Raw genomic sequence first — 18,538 nt, 5'->3', positions numbered from 1 at the left:
TAAAATAATGCCATTTGCAGCAACATGGATAGACCTAGAGATAGTCATTCTAAATGAATAAACCAGAAAGAGAAAGAAAAACACCATATGATATCACTCATATGTGGAATCTAAAAAAAGAAAGAGGAAGGAAGGAAGGAAGAAGAAAGAAAGAAAAAGGAAAGAAAGAAAGAAAGAAAGAAAGAAAGAAAGAAAGAAAGAAAGAAAGAAAGAAAGAAAGAAGGAAAGAAAGAAAGAAAGAAAGAAAGAAAGAAAGAAAGAAAGAAGGAAAGAAAGAAAGAAAGAAAGAAAAAATGAAAGAAAGAAAGAAAGAAAAGAAAGAAAGAAAGAAGGAAAGAAAGAAAGAAAGAAAGAAAGAAAAAGAAAGAAAAGAAAGAAAGAAAGAAAGAAAGAAAGAAAGAAAGAAAGAAAGAAAAGAAAGAAAGAAAGAAAGAAAAAGAAAGAAAGAAAGAAAACACATGAACTCATCTACAAAATAGAAACAGACATAGTAAACAATCGTATGATTACTGGGGAAAGGGGGTGAGAAGGGATAAATTTGGGAATTTGAGATTTATAAATGTTAGCCACTATATATAAAAATAGATTTTAAAAAAAGTTTCTTCTGTATAACACAGGGAACTATGTTCAATATCTTGTAATAACCTTTAATGAAAATGAATATGAAAACAAATGTATGTATATGCATGACTGGGACATTGTGCTGTACACCAGAAACTGACACATTGTAACTGCCTGTACTTTTAAAAAAAAAGCAGAGGGAGAACCCAAGTATGTTTAGTTTTTTATTTAAGTTAGAATTTTAAAAGAATAAATATTCAATATTTAAATGTTACATATTTATATCAAAGACCATAATGAAATGCATCAACATTTAATGGATATTATCTCTGTGTGGAATTATGGGTGATTGTTATTTTCTTCTGTATACTTTTATCTATTTCTAAATGTTCTACAAGAAGCCTGTGTTATTTTAATATAAAGAAAACAAACATTATAAAAGAAAAATAAGCTAAAAGGAATAATGAATAATAACTCTTTTTCATCTGTGGAGTGGATGACTTGGAAAAAAAGGTGGATGATAGAGGGTAGGAGGGAGGCAGCTGCAGACTGCCTAGAGTAAACCTGTTTGATATTTCTTTTAATAAATTTGTTCTTTGAAAGTATATAGCTTTCTTTTTTAATGCTTCATTTATTAGGATCCATTTATTATTCAGTTTATAATGCTCACCATATTTAATAGTAGTCACCTGAATATTTTAAAGTTTTCATTTTGGAATAATCAAATGTATAAAAATTTGCCAGAAAAGACATAGAACAAAAGTATGCAGATTTGCTTTTCAGATAAATAAGAATTGATTCAGATTGCAGGTACATTCTCTGTTTCTGTCTTAGAGAAATAACTCCTATTTTTGGTCGGGTAAGATAAATAGCTGGTCTGATAAGATAACTCTAAGATACTGAATGTGAAACAAAGATATTCTCTTATGACCTTTCACAAAGTAAACAGTGGTAAATATTCAACCTCACTGATTAACCAGCTAAATTTTAGGTCTGTTGTTAATTGTGGAAAAATTCTCTTCCCTTTTTAAGGTGAAGATTCGAAGGACATTTCAGCTGAGGAGACAAGTTCTCAATGTTCAAAAGTTTCTGTCAAATTCAAGGATATAGAAAAGAGGTCAGTTATATTCATTCCACACACGTTTTATTACCTACCAATTGCCAAACACTCAAATAGGAACAGGATTACCTGTCAATAAACCAATAATTTTATGACTTCATAATATAATAATCTATTAATTTATTTCATTCCAGTTTAGAGTCTTTGTATATCTAATACAATAATCACCAGATTTTGCTGATGTTGCACAAATAATTTGTCTACGTTTGTGCAGACTCTGTACATATTTAAAAAAGGAATAAAATTGACATGAATTTATTTCACAAATCTGCCATTTATAAGCTGAGAAGTGTTGAACCAGTTACTAAATATTTTTGATCTTTGATTTTCTCATTTATAAAACTAGAATAACAATGTGATGTGCTAGGTATCTAGAATAGTGCCTGGTGCAGAGTAAATGCTCAATAAACTATAGCTATAGAAATTATTAGCTCCATGATTCTTTTGCCATTTTGTAAGACAGTGGATCACAAGTGAGGCCTTCCTGAGACTTTCATGTCACATTTGCTTTTAAATGATAGAACATTATAAATATGGCTTTTACTCTACCTGTCAACTTTGCCTTCAAATTCATTCACTTATCTACATCTTGGTTATCAGCATTCTTACCCAAACCTTTATTATTTATTGCCTGTACTTTTGCAACAGCCTTCTAAATGGTTTCCCCAATTCTTAACATGACAGCCACATACTAAATTTTTATTAAATAGCAAGTAGCCATAAAAGGATATTTATAAAATACGTTTAAGTTATAAATAACAATTAAGAAACATTCCTATACACACCACTTAGTTATAGAAAAAGACATGTTAATTTATCTTTGAAGTCCCCAGTGCACCCACCTACATCTTATGCCATCCCATCATCTGAGATAACCACTATCCTGGATTTTGTCTTTATTAATGTATTCCTGAACAGTAATTTTTTAACTTTGCATTTTTAATTTTTTTTAACTTTGCATTTTTAAAGCCTTAATGGAATTGCTGTGTTCTTCCATGACTTGCATTTTTGTTCAATGTTATGTCTCTATGATTAATCCATTGTACATGTAGGGGTTCTTCATTCATTTCCATTCTGTGTAATAATAGTTCATTGTATAAACACGTGACTGTTTATCCATTCATAAACATATAGATTGTTTTCAACTTTTGTTGTTACAAATACTACTGTGATTAATATTCTTGTATATATCTCCTGGTATTTATATGCAAGAGTTTAATTTTTTAAAACATAAATTAAAATGTTCCTTTTTTATAGTCATTTAATGACTTACCATTACACTTAGAGTGGAAGGACAAAAACCTTGGCACAGCTTAAAAACCCCTGCCTATCTCTCAAAACTCATTTCCTAATCTTTTCCACTAAATATACGTGCTTCGATGATACTTGATTTTTTTTCTTCCAGTTCTTCAGTCTAGCCATGACTCTTTCATCTCATGGTCTTGGCACGTGTATGCCTTCTGCTCAGAATACTCTTCCTCCTACATTTTGCCAAATCTCACATATTCTTCAGGTCTCAGTTAACTGTTGCTTCTTCAAAGAAGCCTTCCTTGACTCCCAAAATCTAAATTAATTGTCTCTACTGCTGTTCTTCATGGTACACTTTACTCTGTATTCTTTACGCTTATCATGGTTTGATACTCGTTTTCTTATTCTGAAAAAAGTGATCATATTTGTTTTGTGCAGAGTAACTAATAGTAAGAATTCAAAGAAATATTTGCTGAATGAACTATTACACATGACTAAAAATTTCAGGTAGAATTGTACACGTACATTATACATTAATGACTGCCAGTAAAGTTTAGTTCAGTGATATATGTTTAGGATTTTCATAATTCCAAGTAATTTTATAATACTAAATCCTGAACTATTCAAAATGTCTTGAAATCAGGCCCAAACCTTCTGTTCAGTCCCATCACCATCAGCCCTCTCACTGTAGAATTTCAGGGTCACACAGGCCAGGATGACCTGGGCTGACCCAAACTAGAGAAAACTCCCCAGATTCACACTGCCTGGCTTTAGCCAGTTTGATCAATCAGCCTGTAGGACCTGGTTGAGAGGACTGCAGAGTAAGTGACTATTCACTTATATCTTTCTACATTAAATGGTGAATTATCAGATCCTCTCCCCAAAACAGATAAACTCTTAAGTAATAAATTGACCTAAAATAAGAGCAAATCATAATACTAAATAAATGAAATAAAGATTCACTACAAATCTTTTACACATATGATACTTTAAAAATAAAAATAGTAGCAGTGTGTAATTCATATCAAAGGAAAATGATACATTAACTCAAACTTTTATGTCAACACTTAATTGTATTATAATTTTTAATGATGAAATTTTGACGTGATAATGAAATAAATTGCTGAACTGCTTTCTAAAAATTTTATATCTTCACCCTTCCACATGTATCTATCCCAGGGCTGAAAATACATGGTATCTGGAGAAAAATCCTGTTAAAGTAAGAAAAACGATTCAGAAGCTTTTTGTATTTGCATTTACTTGGGCATTCGGAGGAGCTTTAAAACGTGAAGATGAACATGAAGATGATGTAATTTTGTATTCAAGTTCTGAATCTGATTCTCCTGCAAGAGTAACCTATGATTTTGACAACCTTATTCGTGAATTATTTGAAAACAATTCACAACTAGGTAAGTTCTGAAGGGAAAAAAGTCATAATTATGCATACTTCAAAATATTAATTTGAAACTCTTATGATTGGACTTACATTGATTAGGTCCATCTTTTAAAATGTGAAGATTAAAGGTAAAAGAGGGTTAAATAAGTACACCCTTACTCCAAAGAAAAGAGGCTGAAGAAAATGAGATTTTTCTGTATAGCTGGATCTGTATTATACATATCATTTTCTGTATAGCTAATTCTGTATTATGCATATCATTATGTAGCATTCTACTTCTGTAGAATAAGAGTAATATAATTTCATGTTTCTTTTTTGAATAGTATTTTCTAAATTATTTTATAAAGCCTGGGATTTCTTTAGTATTTGTGTTTTTTAATTAGTTTTTTAATTGAAGTATAAATGATTTACAATATTGTGTTAGTTTCAGGTATACAGCATAGTGATTCAGTATTTTTGCAGATTATACTTCATTATAGGCTATTACAAGGTAATGAGTATAATTCCCTGTGCTATACAGCATATTCTTGTTGCTTATCTATTATACATATATAGTTTTTATCTGTTAATTCCATACCCTAATTTGTCCCTCCCCTCTTCCCTCTCACATTTGGTAACCACAAGTTTATTTTCTTTATCTGTGAGGCAATTTCTGTTTACATATACTGTCATTTGTATTATGTTTTGACACCACATAAAAATGATATCATACAGTATTTGCCTTTCTCTGACTTACTTCACTAAGCATAATATTCTCTGGGTTCATCCAGGTTGCTGCAAATGGCAAAAGTTCACTCTTTTCTATGGCTGAATAATTGTCCATTGCATATATATACTACAAGTCCTTAAGTCAGATGTCTGTTGAGGGGTACTATGAAAACAGTTTGGAGGTTCCTGAGAAAATAGAAATAGAGATACAGGATGATCCAGCAATCTCATTTCTAGATATGTATTCAAAGGAATCACTGTCTCAGGAGATATCCCCGCCCCCATGATAATTGCAGCATTATTTACAATAGTCAAGACATGGAACCAATCTAAGTGTCCATTGACAGATAAATGGGTAAAGAAAATGTAGCGTGTATATACGGTGGAGTATTATTCAGTCATAAAAAATAGAAGGAAATTCTGCTAAATGAAATAAGTCATATTGAGAAAGAGAAGTACTGTATGTTCTCACTTATATGTGGGTTCTAAAAAAGCAAACTCAGAAACAGAATAGAATGGTCATTGCCAAGTGCTAGGAAAGTGGGGGAAATATGATGTTGGTCAAAGAATATGAACTTCCAGATACAAGATAAATAAGTTCTGGGGTTGTAATGTACAGCATGTTGACTACTACAGATAACAATATTGTACCATAGATGTGAAAATTGCTAAGAGAGTAGCTCTTAAGTGTTCTCATTCACCCAGAAAAGATAATTACATGAGGTGATAGAGGTGTTAACTAGCCTTCCAGTGGTAGTCATTTCACAATATATGTGTAATCAAATCATCACATTGTATACTTTCAATTTACACACTATCATTTGTCATTTATGTCTCAATAAACCTGGTAAAGTAGGAAATCTTAAAGTAATACCAAGTGTTAGCATGGATACATAGTAACATGAACTTTCATATTGCTAATTATAAGATAAAAAGATAATTTCTAAAAGTTCTTATGACAAGGAAAAATATTTTTTCTTTTATTTTGTATCTATATGAGATGATGGGTGTTCACTAAATTATGGTAATCATTCATGAAGTATGTCAGTCAAATCATTCTGTACACCTTTGAACTTAAACAATACTTTATGTCAATTATGTCTCAGTAAAACTGGAAAGAAGAAAAGATGTAGCCACTCTGGAAAGCACTATGACAATGTTTAAATTGCAAAATATGCACTTACCATATGCTCCAGCATTTCACCTATGGATATTTCTCCTAGAGAAATGATAACTTATATTTACACCAAAACCTATACTCAAATATTTAGACAACATTATTCATAACTGACAAAAATTGAGAATGACTCAAATGTTCTTTAATGCAAGAACGGATAAGCAAAGTGTGGTACATCCAGACAGTAGAATACCACTCAGCAATGAAAAGAAATGAACTACTGATGAATAATGATGAACAATATTGATGAATCTTAAATGCATTATGCTAAGTGATTGAACTCTGTTTCAAAAGGTTCTATACTGTATGATTCCATTTGCATGGCATTCTGGGAAAAGTAAAATATAAAAATAGAGAACAGATGGGTGGTTGCCAGGAGTTAGGGTTGGTAGAAGAATCTGAATACAAAAGAGGCAGCACTAGGGAATCCTTAAAGATTTTAGAATTGTTCTGTATCCTGCCTATTACGGTTATTACAAGAATACATGCATGTGGTAGAAAAAACTCATAGAACCATATACCCCAAAAAAGTGAATTTACTGTATGTAAAAATTTTATAAATGATTCAAATAAATATATCAGATATTAACACTTATTTTCATATGTTGAAACCATGGCTAAATTCTTTTGCTTTTATTATTCTGTATACTCTAGAATCTATTTAGAAAATTTATTACTTTTATAATGAAAAAGTAAATGTGATTTGCAAGTAAGTATCATACTTGCTAATATATTAGCTTAACCACAACCAGTATATGACTGGTATTTAATAATATACAACACATGGTAATAAGCAGAACTTCTGGGTAAGATTTCAAGGGATATCAGATCATGAGTCACCTTGTTTTCTAGATACAAATAAAAGACAAAGTTAATAAAACCTTTTCCTTTATACAATTAAAGATTAGTAGAAAAAAGGCCTGTTTTATATATTTGGATATACCCTTGGTGAATAGTTATTATTTCTGATTCAACAATCAAATCTTTCAAGTAGAGATCATATCCTTAGTGAAACAGTCCGTAAGTGAACCTCTTTCTTACTTGGATTTATTTATTATTATTTTCAAATGTAGGCATCAGCATTCCAAATGGTGAGCGTTCTATCTTTGGGTATTTTGTGGATATACAGCAATGTGAATTTATACCATGGTCAGAATTACTCCCTAGTATTCAGACACTAATTCAAAGAGGTAAGAATATTATAATAACTATGCTCTAACCTCTCTAAAATATTGAGATTATATGTAAAACTAGTTATGTCAGCAACTTTAAGGACTGATGTATTCCCAGTTTGTACATAAACCACTTTAGATCTTTGTTTACAAAACATGCCTTTTAAAAAGAACTTTTGAATATTGCTTTCTGAGGAAGTTTAAATGTATTTAATTTAGTCAGTTGTACATTTTAAAACTATAATTCATGGAAAGAATTTCTAATGGAAATATTTATTATTTTAATTGGCTGTGATGATTGAAAGGAGAAAAGAGAAGGGATTTCTCCTAAAATAGGCAAAATATATATGTAAGAACTACACTTGATTGTAAAGGAAACTGCTAAATTAGAAACAAATATAATAATCATAGTTTTACAAATATCCACTAAATGTACTAAATCATTATTATTCTCAATATTCTGCTTCTACATATAGAAATAAAGATGTAGAAAGTTGTTGTATTTTGAGAGCTTGGTTTAAGTTAGAGGCAAGAACTTAATATAGAGTAATGTACTTCATGTAGATTTCTAGCAAATATAAAAAATTCAATAAGTGAAAATTGAGTTGAATTGCTTTGAGGTGAGGTTTCTCTCAAGAGCAAGTTCCAGGGTCATGAGCCCTGTGAACCCATACCCTGTTAGATCCCATCTGTTGAATCAAAAACTTTCTTTTAATTTGTCAGTGAGGCATCTGATTTGGTTCTTGAGGTGGTCACTGCTGATCTTAGTGGTAAGGAGCACACTCCAAATACACATAGACCATGGACACAGGGTCCAAGGCTGCACTCTTCAGAGAGGCTCTGCATCTCCCTGTTTAAACTGCTAATTTTACTCATTGTGAACTTGATGTGCAGGAACTTCTCTTGGAAGGTTTCATTCATGTCCTTCTTGAGGTCAGAACGCTTCACATATTCTATCTCCATTGTCATGTATAACACGAAGATAAGGACCTGCTTATGCTCATATGGCAGTTCTATTTTTAGTTGTTTTTTAAGGAACCTCCATACTGTTTTCACAGTGGTTGTACCGATTTACATCCCCACCAACAATGTATGAGTGTTCCCTTTTCTTCACATCTCCTCCAGTTTTATTATTTGTAGAATTTTTGATGATATCCATTTTGACAGGTGTGAGGTGATACCTCATTGTGCTTTTGATTTGCATTTCTCTAGTGATCAGTGATGTTGAGCATCTTTTCATGTGCCTGTTGGCCATCTGTATGTCTTCTTTGGAAAAATGTCTCTTTATGTCTCATTTTATGATTGGGTTCTTTGTTTTTGATATTAAGTTGTATGAGCTATTTGCATATTTTGGACTTTAACCACTTGTTGCTCACATCATTTGCAAATACTTTCTCCCATTCCATAGGTTGTCTTTTCATCTTGTTGATGGTTTCCTTTGCTGTGCAAAAGCTTTTAAGTTTGATTAGGTCCCATTTGTTTGTTTTGGTTTTTATTTCTTTTGCCTTGGGTGACCAATCTAAGAAAATATTCCTAGAATTTATGTAAAAGAGTGTTCTGCCTGTGTTCTCTTCAAGGAGTTTTATGGTGTCATGTCTTATATTTAGGTCTTTAAACCATTTTGAGTTTATGTTTATATATAACATGAAAGAATGTTATAATTTCATTGCTTCACATATAGCTGTCTGGGTTTCCCAGTACCACTAACTGAAGAGACTGTCTTTTCTCCATTGGATATTCTTGCTTGCTTTGTTGTATATTAATAGACTATGCATGCATGGGTTTATTTCTGGACCCTCTATTCTGTTCCAATAATCTATGTATCTTTGTGCCAGAACCATGCTGTTTTGATTATTGTAGCTTTGTAGTATAGTCTGAACTCTGGGAGAATTATATCTCCAGTTTTGTTCTCTTTTCTTAGCATTACTTTGGCAATTCTGGGTCTTTTTTTGGTTCCATATAAATTTTAGAAATATTTGTTCTAGTACCGTGAAAAATGTCATGGGTATTTTGATAGTGATTGCATTCAGTCTGTAGATTGCTTTGAGTAGTATGGACATTTTAACAATATTCTTCTAATCCAGAGCACAGGATATCTTTCCATTACTTTGAATTATCTTTAATTTCTTTTATCAATGTTGTGTAGTTCTCAGTTTATAGGTCTTTCACCTCCTTGGTTAAGTTTATATTTATTTTATTTTTTTGATATGACTTTCAATGGGATTTTTTTTTAATTTCCCTTTCTGATATTTCATTATTAGTGTATAAAAATAAAACATATTTCTGTTTATCTTGTATCCTGCAACCTTGCTACATGCATTTATTAATTCTAATAGTTTTTGTGTGGAGGTTAGTATTCTCTATATGGAGTATCATGTCATCTGCAGAAATTGACAGTTTTACCTCTTGAATTCCAGTTTGTTTATCTTTTATTTCTTTTTCTTGTCTGATTGCTGTGGCTAGGACTTCCAATACTATGTTAAATAGAAGCAGTAAGGGTGAGCACCCTTGCCTTATCCTGAATTTAGTGAGAAGGATGTCACCTTTCAATGATGAGTTTGACATTGGCTGTGGGTTTGTTATAAATGGCCTTCATTATGTTTATGTATGTTCCCTCTATACATACTTTGATGAGAATTTTTATGATGAATTGATGTTGAATTTTGTCAAATGTGTTTCTGCATCTATTGAGATGATTATGTGGTTTCTGCCTTTCCTTTTGTTAATGTGGTGTATCATGTTTATTGATTTGCATATGTTGAACCATCTTTGTAACCCTGGAATGAATACAACTTGATCATGGTGTATGACCCTTTTTATGTATTGTTGAATTCAGTTTGCTAATATTTTGTTGAAGATTTTTGGATCTACACTTATCAAAGATATTGGCCTGTAATTTTCTTTTTTCATGGTGCCTTTTTCTTGTTTTGGTATCAGGATAATGGTGGCTTCATAGAATGAGACTGGAAGTGTCCCCTCCTTTTCAATCTTTTAGAAAAGTTTGAGGAGGATAAGTATAAATTCTTCTTTTTTGTGTTTGGTAGAATTCCCCAGTGAGACTGTCCAGTCCTGGATTTTTGTTTGCAGGGAATTTTTTTTTTAATTACATATTCTATTTCACTTCTACTGATCAGTCTTCCAAATTATCTGTTTCTTCTTAACTCAGTCTTGGCAGACTGTGTGTTTCTAGAAACTTGTCCATTTATTCTGGGTCATCCATTTTGTTGGCGTATAACTGTTCATAGCTTTCTCCTATCACTTTTTGTATTTCTGTGATATTGCTTGTTATTTCTCCTCTTTCATTTCTTTTTTTTTTTATTTATTTGAGTCCTCTCTCTTTTCTTACTGAACCTCCTACAGGTTTGTCAATTTTGTTTATCTTTTCAAAAAATCAAGTATTGTTTTATTGATCTTTTCTATTGTTTTTTAATCTCTATTTTCTTTTTTTTCTCTGTAATCTTTGTTATTTCCTTCCTTCCTTCTGATTTTGGTCTTTCTTTATTCTTCTTTTTCTCATCCTGTTAGGTAGCAGATAGGGTTTTTTATTGGAGGTTTTTCTTGTTTTTTGAGGGAGGCCTATTATTACTATGAACTTCCCGCTTAGGACTCCTTTTGCTGCATCCCATAGATTTTGTGAAGTTGTGTTTTCATTTTCCTTTCTGTGGAGGTATTTTCTGATTTCCTCTTTGATATCATCATTGACCCATTGGTTTTTGTTTTTGTTTTGGGTAGGATGTTGTTTAGTTTCCGTGTGCTCCTTCTCTTCCTGTTTTTTTCCCTTTGGTTGATTTCTAGTTTCATATTGTTGTGGTCAGAAAAGAAACTTGATATAATTTCTCTCCTCTTTAATTTGTTGAGGCTTGTTTTGTGACCTACTGTGTGCTCTATCCTCTATGTAAAGTCACAATCACAATAAGTATCACAAAGAGCTAATTCATTTAATATATAAGTAGCTTCTACAAGTCAAAATAAAAGACCAATTGCTCATTTCCTTTAAGAAAATGATAAAAATATAAATAAATAGCTCATAGAAAAAGAAGTTGCTCTAAAATACAAAAAGAATTGACTCATAATATGAGAAATGCAAAGTAAATTAGAACTAGATATGTTTTTTTCACCTATAATATTGATGAGCATCAAAAAATTTGATACCTTTGACAAAAATGTGAGGACTCTGAGACTTTCAAACATTAGAGGGCAATTTGTCAATATCTATCAAAACTATAAATCATATGCTATTTTATAGTGACCCAGCAACTCTACTTAAGAAAACTATTCAACATATGTGCAAAATGACATGTGTGTATTATATAAACTCAGCTTTATTTATAATAGCAAAAGATTGGAAATACTGTAAGTATCAATCATTGGAGCACTGGTGAAAATTTTGTAGTACATTCATTAAATAATAGTAATCAGAAAAAAATCTTTACTATTATAAAATGATCTCTAAAATGCACTAAATTTTTTAAAATTGCAAAACAATGTACACAGTATGGGACTTGGGTTACTAGGATATAGGTGAAGGAGATGCTCACATTGCATGTAAGAGCAAATGAGTAGGTTTGGTGGTAGAAAAATCAGAGTTTGCGTATGGTGGACTTAGAAATGTGTGTGTGAGTTCACTAGCTGAGAATATGAATGGAAAGAGAAAATATCTGAGATCAGCAGAAGTTCACAGGCACTTCTAACAATTTTGGCTTATCTGTGTATGTTTAAATTGTTTTATAATGTACAGACTTTTCCAGAAAATTATTTAGTACCTAAAAGATGAGGTTAACATTTATTTATAGGTCATTTGAAACTTGAAAATAATTCTTAATTTAGGAGCTTCAATACTAGCTGATACTCAAGGATCCAGTGAAGACGTCTTGAAGATAACAGAATGTGGAGAGAACATTAATTACATTGCTACCAGAGACACAATGTGCCTTTCATTTCTCATAAGCCTTCTTTTAAAGAACTCCTGCCCTGTACTTCTCACAGGTATTAAAATATTTAAATAAGAGTTTCAGAGTTAGGAAGAGGCTTAGTAATTATTTAGTCCAACTATTTTATTTTACAAATGGGAAAAAATATGCCCTGGAAAGCTATAGTGACTATATCAATATGTATTCTTACTAACAGTATATGAATGGCCATTTCCCCACATGTTTGCCAATACAGGACATTATAAATTTTTTTCATCTTTTCATTACCTTCAAGACAAAGTCCAGAAGTAGAACTATGGGACTAATATATGTATGACCTCTACAGCCTGTGGGCTAAGATCCTCAGAGAGGCACTGATGTTATATTGCTTGATTTATTACTTCAGTTTATACACATAACTACATATAAGAAAAAAATAAAGAAATTGCCTGATTTGAAAAAAATTTTACACACATAATTCCTCGACCCAATGTTAAATTTTTTCAATCCTTTACCATTATTTAGTACCATTACAAAGGAGTAATTCAGTACAGCTCCTACTCACTCTTAACATTTATTTCACCCCATTAAGTATCTTTTCCAACTCTCTAAGTTGTGTTGTCTCTCACCAGAGACAATAGTATCACTTTCCCAGTTCTATCGTCAAAGTATTCAGACAAAATGAAATTGGAACTCTCTGGTAACCCATACCTGGCCACAGTTTGGTCTAAGGAAATTCTTAGTTTTACTTAATATTTGATGGATTAAAAAGTCACGACTCTCTGTTCTACTGCAATAAGGAGTTTATCATCAAATTTGTCTCCCAAGTTGTGTTGGCAAAAATTTTCAGGAAAAATTAATTTCATGTAGTAGTTCTGCTATTCTATAAGCAAAAAGGTTTGCAATAGACTTAACTGAACATTTGATAAAAATAATGACTAACTCCTAATCTATTCTTTTTTAGGAAATGTAAGTAATTCATATGATTTTAGAGATTTTTATATTAACTTTCTTGTTTACCCATTCTTAACCACATTTTTAAAAGGGAAAAGTAAAAATATACTTCTTGTGCAATTTTCAAATGAAACAAAATGTTATTGTTTCATTTTAATATGTTAGCATCTATTCATTTTCTTGTATGTAAATCTAACCTAATGCGTTTTTCCCCTTAGGAGACTTTGGTGTTGGGAAGACCACTGCCATTAATCAAATGCTTGAAAAGTTAGAGGGCTCAGGAGCATTCGATGTGAAATATGGGTCAATTTTAGGAGAAGTCCTTTTATATAACGAAATTAAAAAATCAAGGTTGTATTTATTAAACTCTAAATTTGATTTGTCTGGTAAAAAAACAAAGTTTGCCTTAATATATAAGGCTTTTAAAAAGCAAATCTGTTGTGTGAAAATGCAGAATTATTCAAAGGAGGAGTTAAGAAGAAAATCTTTATTACTTTTCCAAAGTATTAACAACTGAATTAATTCTTTTAAATGAAGAATTCTTACATTTATTTTAAATATAACTAAGTTTAAAATCTCAAGTTGCTTTAAATAATAAAGTGCAACTCTAAACTGTTTTCTTCCCTGAAAAAAATACACTTAAAAATTACAAATAAAATGTTGTGTATAATTGGTTTTGCTGCAGTAGAAATATATTTCCTTCTTATCAAATGTAAAAAGTATTCTTCACAAAAACTTTGTCATTCTGTGTGTCTCATCCTGAAGAAAAAAAAAGGAATGAGAGAGAAATTTAAATTGTGCAAATAAAAACTGTAAATGTTTAAAGATAATTCTAATTCTGTTAAAATATTAGAGAAGCCCAATGTTGTTTGACTTGAATAAGATGGAATCGTGGAGAAAATCATATCAGACCTTTCCTCTAATCATTAGTCTCATATATCCACCTGCCTGTGTCTCATCACATGTATACTTGGATATCTCATGAGCATCCCAACATTAACATAGCCAAAACATAACTCTTGATTTCTCTTCTAAACCTATTCTTCCTCCAGTGTTTCTCGTCACAGTAAATGAGACCCAATTATGCAAGCCTGAAATCTAGAAATTGTCTTTGAATTCCCCTCTTCTCTCTCACCAGTCCATCTCCAGAGCCCTTGTGATTCCTCCCAACCCCTATGTCCCCATTTTTCCCTGCCCTGTAACTAATTTCCTATTAGTCAAGTCTGTTCTAGCTTCACAGTACATCTGAATTCCTCTACTTCTCTTTTTTTCAATGTCACTTTTAATCCAAGCCACCACCATCTATGTCTCACACTAATGATTTTGGAATAGAATCCTACTGTATTTAATTAAGGCCTTAAGAAATCAGAGAAATAATTAAAAATTTTAATACATTAATACAATAGGAATCATTCCTTATCCAAATTATTATAATCATAAATAATGGAGTATGAAAAAATTGATTTTACTGTACGTTCAGTCTTTAAACGGAAGTGGATTTTAACATTAAAGAAAGATAACATAAGAAAAAGGAAGCCTTAAAGACAAAACCAAAATAAAAGTGAATGGGCCTTTTATGGATTGATCCATAAGTCAAAATGCATTTTATAAAGAGACATGAGAGTTAACAACTTCCTATCCATAGAAAATATCCATAGCCTGGCATGCTAGGAATTTGCCCAGTTAGTTTTTTAGAGTAAGCCTATATTTTGTTAAATTTGAGTATCAGTTCTAATGGTGACACTAATTTTATCTTTAAAAGTGTGAACGGAAAAAAAAAAATTTGTTTCCTTATAGGAGATAAAAATAAAATCAATCACACACTAATACTTTCTTTATTTTTTGTTCATATGGCTACTATAGTAAATAAGCTAATTTTAAATCCTTAAAACGTTTTATTCCAATAGCCTGAAACAGAACATCAGCATCTTGCTTTCTGAAACTAATAAGACAGCAACTGGAAGTCTAGGTATGTATTACAGTAGTTTAAAAACTTTCCTATCTCAGCCATTTGCAAGTCATTTCATACTGTCAAATATCTTAGAAAAAAAGGTTCAGTTGTTAGTTTAAAATCCCGAAAAATATCCACTATCATTTCAAACTGTTCTACCCTACTTGAAAGCTAGAATGGTCATGGTAGAGGGGTCCTGTAACTGCTTACCAGAACGCTGATACCCTGGCTTATCAGTGGAAACTTAAGACTAAGTCTAAAAGTAACTGAAGATAACTGTCTATTCTACTCTTCAATGCTTTTAGAAATAATGCGGTAGAAAAGCTGCGATTCTGTAGGAGTTCTCAAATCGAGCCATACAATAGAAAGACACATGAAGTTTCAGAAGCCTCAACTTTGAAAATTCTGATTTACTAGTGTTGGGAGCAGCAATTCCATTTCTGAAGAGGAAAAGATAGGTGGCCGAGAGAAATCTACAGAAAAGGAAAGGGAGACTGGCCACAAGATTCCTGCAAGAAGAGATTTTTGATTTTGTATTTACCTTTACTTTTGCTGTAGCTCCATCCCAAATAATCCTTCTGGATGATTCTCACTCCAAGAACGTGTCATTTGGTGGATACACCTACGTGCTGCTTTTAGATCTTTCATGAGTAATTTCATTATAAATATAGCATACTGGAAATCTAACTATTTTAAAAGCAGGAAAAGTTATATGTGTGTATTGTGCATAAATGAAAAGAGGGTTCTATGAGTTTTCATACCGTTGCATTTGACTACAGTTGCAGAGACACTTTTAGCCATGAAGATGTAAGGAAATGTTTGGAATTATTTCAGAGTTGATATTCCTTCTCTCACTAAAATGTTCTCAGAGTAATTTCTTGAAAATGACAACGATACATTAAAATTATGTCATTTTCATATTTCTTAACACCTTAAAATAAAGCAGAAATATTCTTAAAGCGTTGTAAATTGGTTTTCTTTCTGTATTTGGCATCATAGATAAGATTACAAAAAACCCGGCAGTTAAAACTGATGAAAGTTCATTTAAAAATAACAATAAGGGAATTATAATCTCTTCAATAAACTTTAACATCAGTACAACAGCTGCCAAAGCTAAGGAGATGATCCTTAAGAAGTTAGTAAGAAGAACTAAAGACACTCTTGGAGCACCAGAAAGCAGCAGGGTAAAACACCTCCCGTTAACTACTGACTAACATGCTGACTTACTACTCAAGTTATAAAATGACTTATTTTAATTAATACTAATAAGTAGAAAAAGATAAGTGTAATATACACTCCTAACATTACTAGAAAATATACTTTATAATGGAAACTTTAGTTTTCAAATCAATATAATTCAGTTTACAACATGATGAATTATACTGATTCAGAATTATTAAAGCCAAAAGAAACTATTGGAATCTGAATTAAACATGAGCAGATAAGGAGGCTGGAAAATGAGTTAGATGTCAGTTGGCTTTTAGCACATTTTCTTCCAGTGGCCAAGGCTTGAGACTCTAAAAGGAAGAGAAACTTGTGATATCCAGAGCCTCAAGGAAAGGTGTTACGAGAATAGCTTTGTTATAACTTAGACAACACCTACTTCCTTGAAATGGTATTAGGTGTTTCTTATTCTTACCCTCAGTCTGCTCAGTACATTATTAACTGTCCATTTGTTAAACCAAACCCTCTGTCACAACTGAAATGTACAATCAGTGATTCCAGTTCAGTACCATAAAATAAGTTCAGGGCCTAGAGGTTTGCAGGATTGATTAATAAGAAATTAAAAGGAGGCCTTAGGAGCCCTTGAGTTTAACCCCTGTGCTCATCAATTTCAAGAACTTTTAAGGGTTTGCTTCAGATTCCCTTAACTTTAACTAAAGATTTAGATAAAGTTGGTGAGTCTTTGCTTAATTGCATACATTTTAGGGATTTTGAAAAGGATAATAATTGGTCAACCTAATCACAGAAATGAAAAATGCAGGTAAGAGAAATTTTGATCAAATCAGTTTGTAATCATCCAGTTGGTGATACAAAAGAGGAGAAACTAAGTGTCTTACAAAAAAAAAAAAAAAATGATACAGTTACAAATTAGGTAATTCAAAATAAATAATTTTTTTTAAAATTTTTACTTGTTTTATAAAAATAAATGCAGCCTAAAGGGGCTAATTCACACAGAGATTACAATCAATACACTTAAATGCATAGTATTTTCAAAGGTTGAAAGTAACACAGATTTTAAAACTGGAAACATGTCTGAATTTTCTGCTGGCTGTCCATGACAACAGCATTTGCAGAAGAATTTTTAAAGTCTAGTTCTAGATGACAGTTGTATTCCTAAACCAAGATGCATATGAAATAAATACTGAAATACCTAAAACAACGTGTTGCCAATTAGGCATTCAACAGGAAAATGTTAAATGAATAATAACCACATTCCTTTGTAATAGCCCTGATTAGATTAGTTGTTTTCTAAAATCACACCTTCAAAATAGAATTCAGTCTGCTGATTTTAATAGAAAAATAGACCTTTGGCCTTACCCCATAGCATACTTAATATTTCTAATTCATAAATTAAAGAAGTTTAATTTTTTTTAAACCTTTTGTCTTCCTTAAGATTGTAGCATTTATCGATGATCTGAATATACCAGAATCAGATATGTATGGAGCACAGCCACCCCTGGAATTAATCAGACAATTATTAGATTTGGGAGGAATTTATGATACTGAAAAAATTGCATGGAAAGTATGTACATACTAAGATATTGTTCAAGTTAAGCATTGTTACTTAACAATGAATATTTATAACAATGTTGAAGGAATTAAGTTTGAAATACAGAAAATCTAATCAGATGGACATAAAGAGAAAAGTTGAGATGCTGATTTAACCATGCCAGTTACATCTTTGCAATTTAGCACAAGTGCATGGGTTCATAGAAATTCTACTTTTAGTAGGATTAAAACTTTGTGGAAATTGCAAGTGTGTCCTGTAGGTTTAGTTTCTGAGCCAAAAAATGTTCACTATTGTTAAGCCCATTAATAATTAATCAAAATTTTCAGTGCATGAGCAGTCAATGCGTATGAGAAAAGCTAGTGAAAATGTGGCTTAAGAAACACATCCTTAATCTCTGTGTAAGACTACTCTGCATCTTTATTTTCAAGAACATAAAGGATTTTCAGAAGTATTAGAAAGTCAAAAAAAATTCCAGGGAGGTATTCCTGTGCAATTATTTTTGTTGAGTTGAACTAAATCAGAATGGCTTAAGTTTAAATAAATAAATAAGTAAGTAAGTAAGTAAGTAAGTAAGTAAATAAATACACTTTTCTCCTTATTTGTTCCT

The 18,538-nt window shown here is 31.5% G+C and overlaps 1 protein-coding gene across 1 annotated transcript in view; it reads left to right on the top strand.

Moving 5' to 3' along the window:
* DNAH14 (dynein axonemal heavy chain 14) overlaps positions 1–18,538 on the top strand; it is a 259,414-nt gene that overhangs the window by 131,538 nt on the left and 109,338 nt on the right. Inside the window, exons 41-48 of the mRNA XM_032466614.1 lie at positions 1,594–1,678; positions 4,109–4,338; positions 7,284–7,400; positions 12,210–12,368; positions 13,465–13,600; positions 15,154–15,215; positions 16,197–16,381; positions 17,815–17,943. Of these exons, the coding sequence (XP_032322505.1) occupies positions 1,594–1,678; positions 4,109–4,338; positions 7,284–7,400; positions 12,210–12,368; positions 13,465–13,600; positions 15,154–15,215; positions 16,197–16,381; positions 17,815–17,943 (1,103 nt within the window). The remainder of the gene's footprint in view (positions 1–1,593; positions 1,679–4,108; positions 4,339–7,283; positions 7,401–12,209; positions 12,369–13,464; positions 13,601–15,153; positions 15,216–16,196; positions 16,382–17,814; positions 17,944–18,538) is intronic.

Source organism: Camelus ferus, chromosome 23 (assembly GCF_009834535.1).
Source record: "Camelus ferus isolate YT-003-E chromosome 23, BCGSAC_Cfer_1.0, whole genome shotgun sequence".
NCBI lineage: Eukaryota > Metazoa > Chordata > Mammalia > Artiodactyla > Camelidae > Camelus > Camelus ferus.
This window is presented reverse-complemented; position numbering and strand designations above follow the sequence as displayed.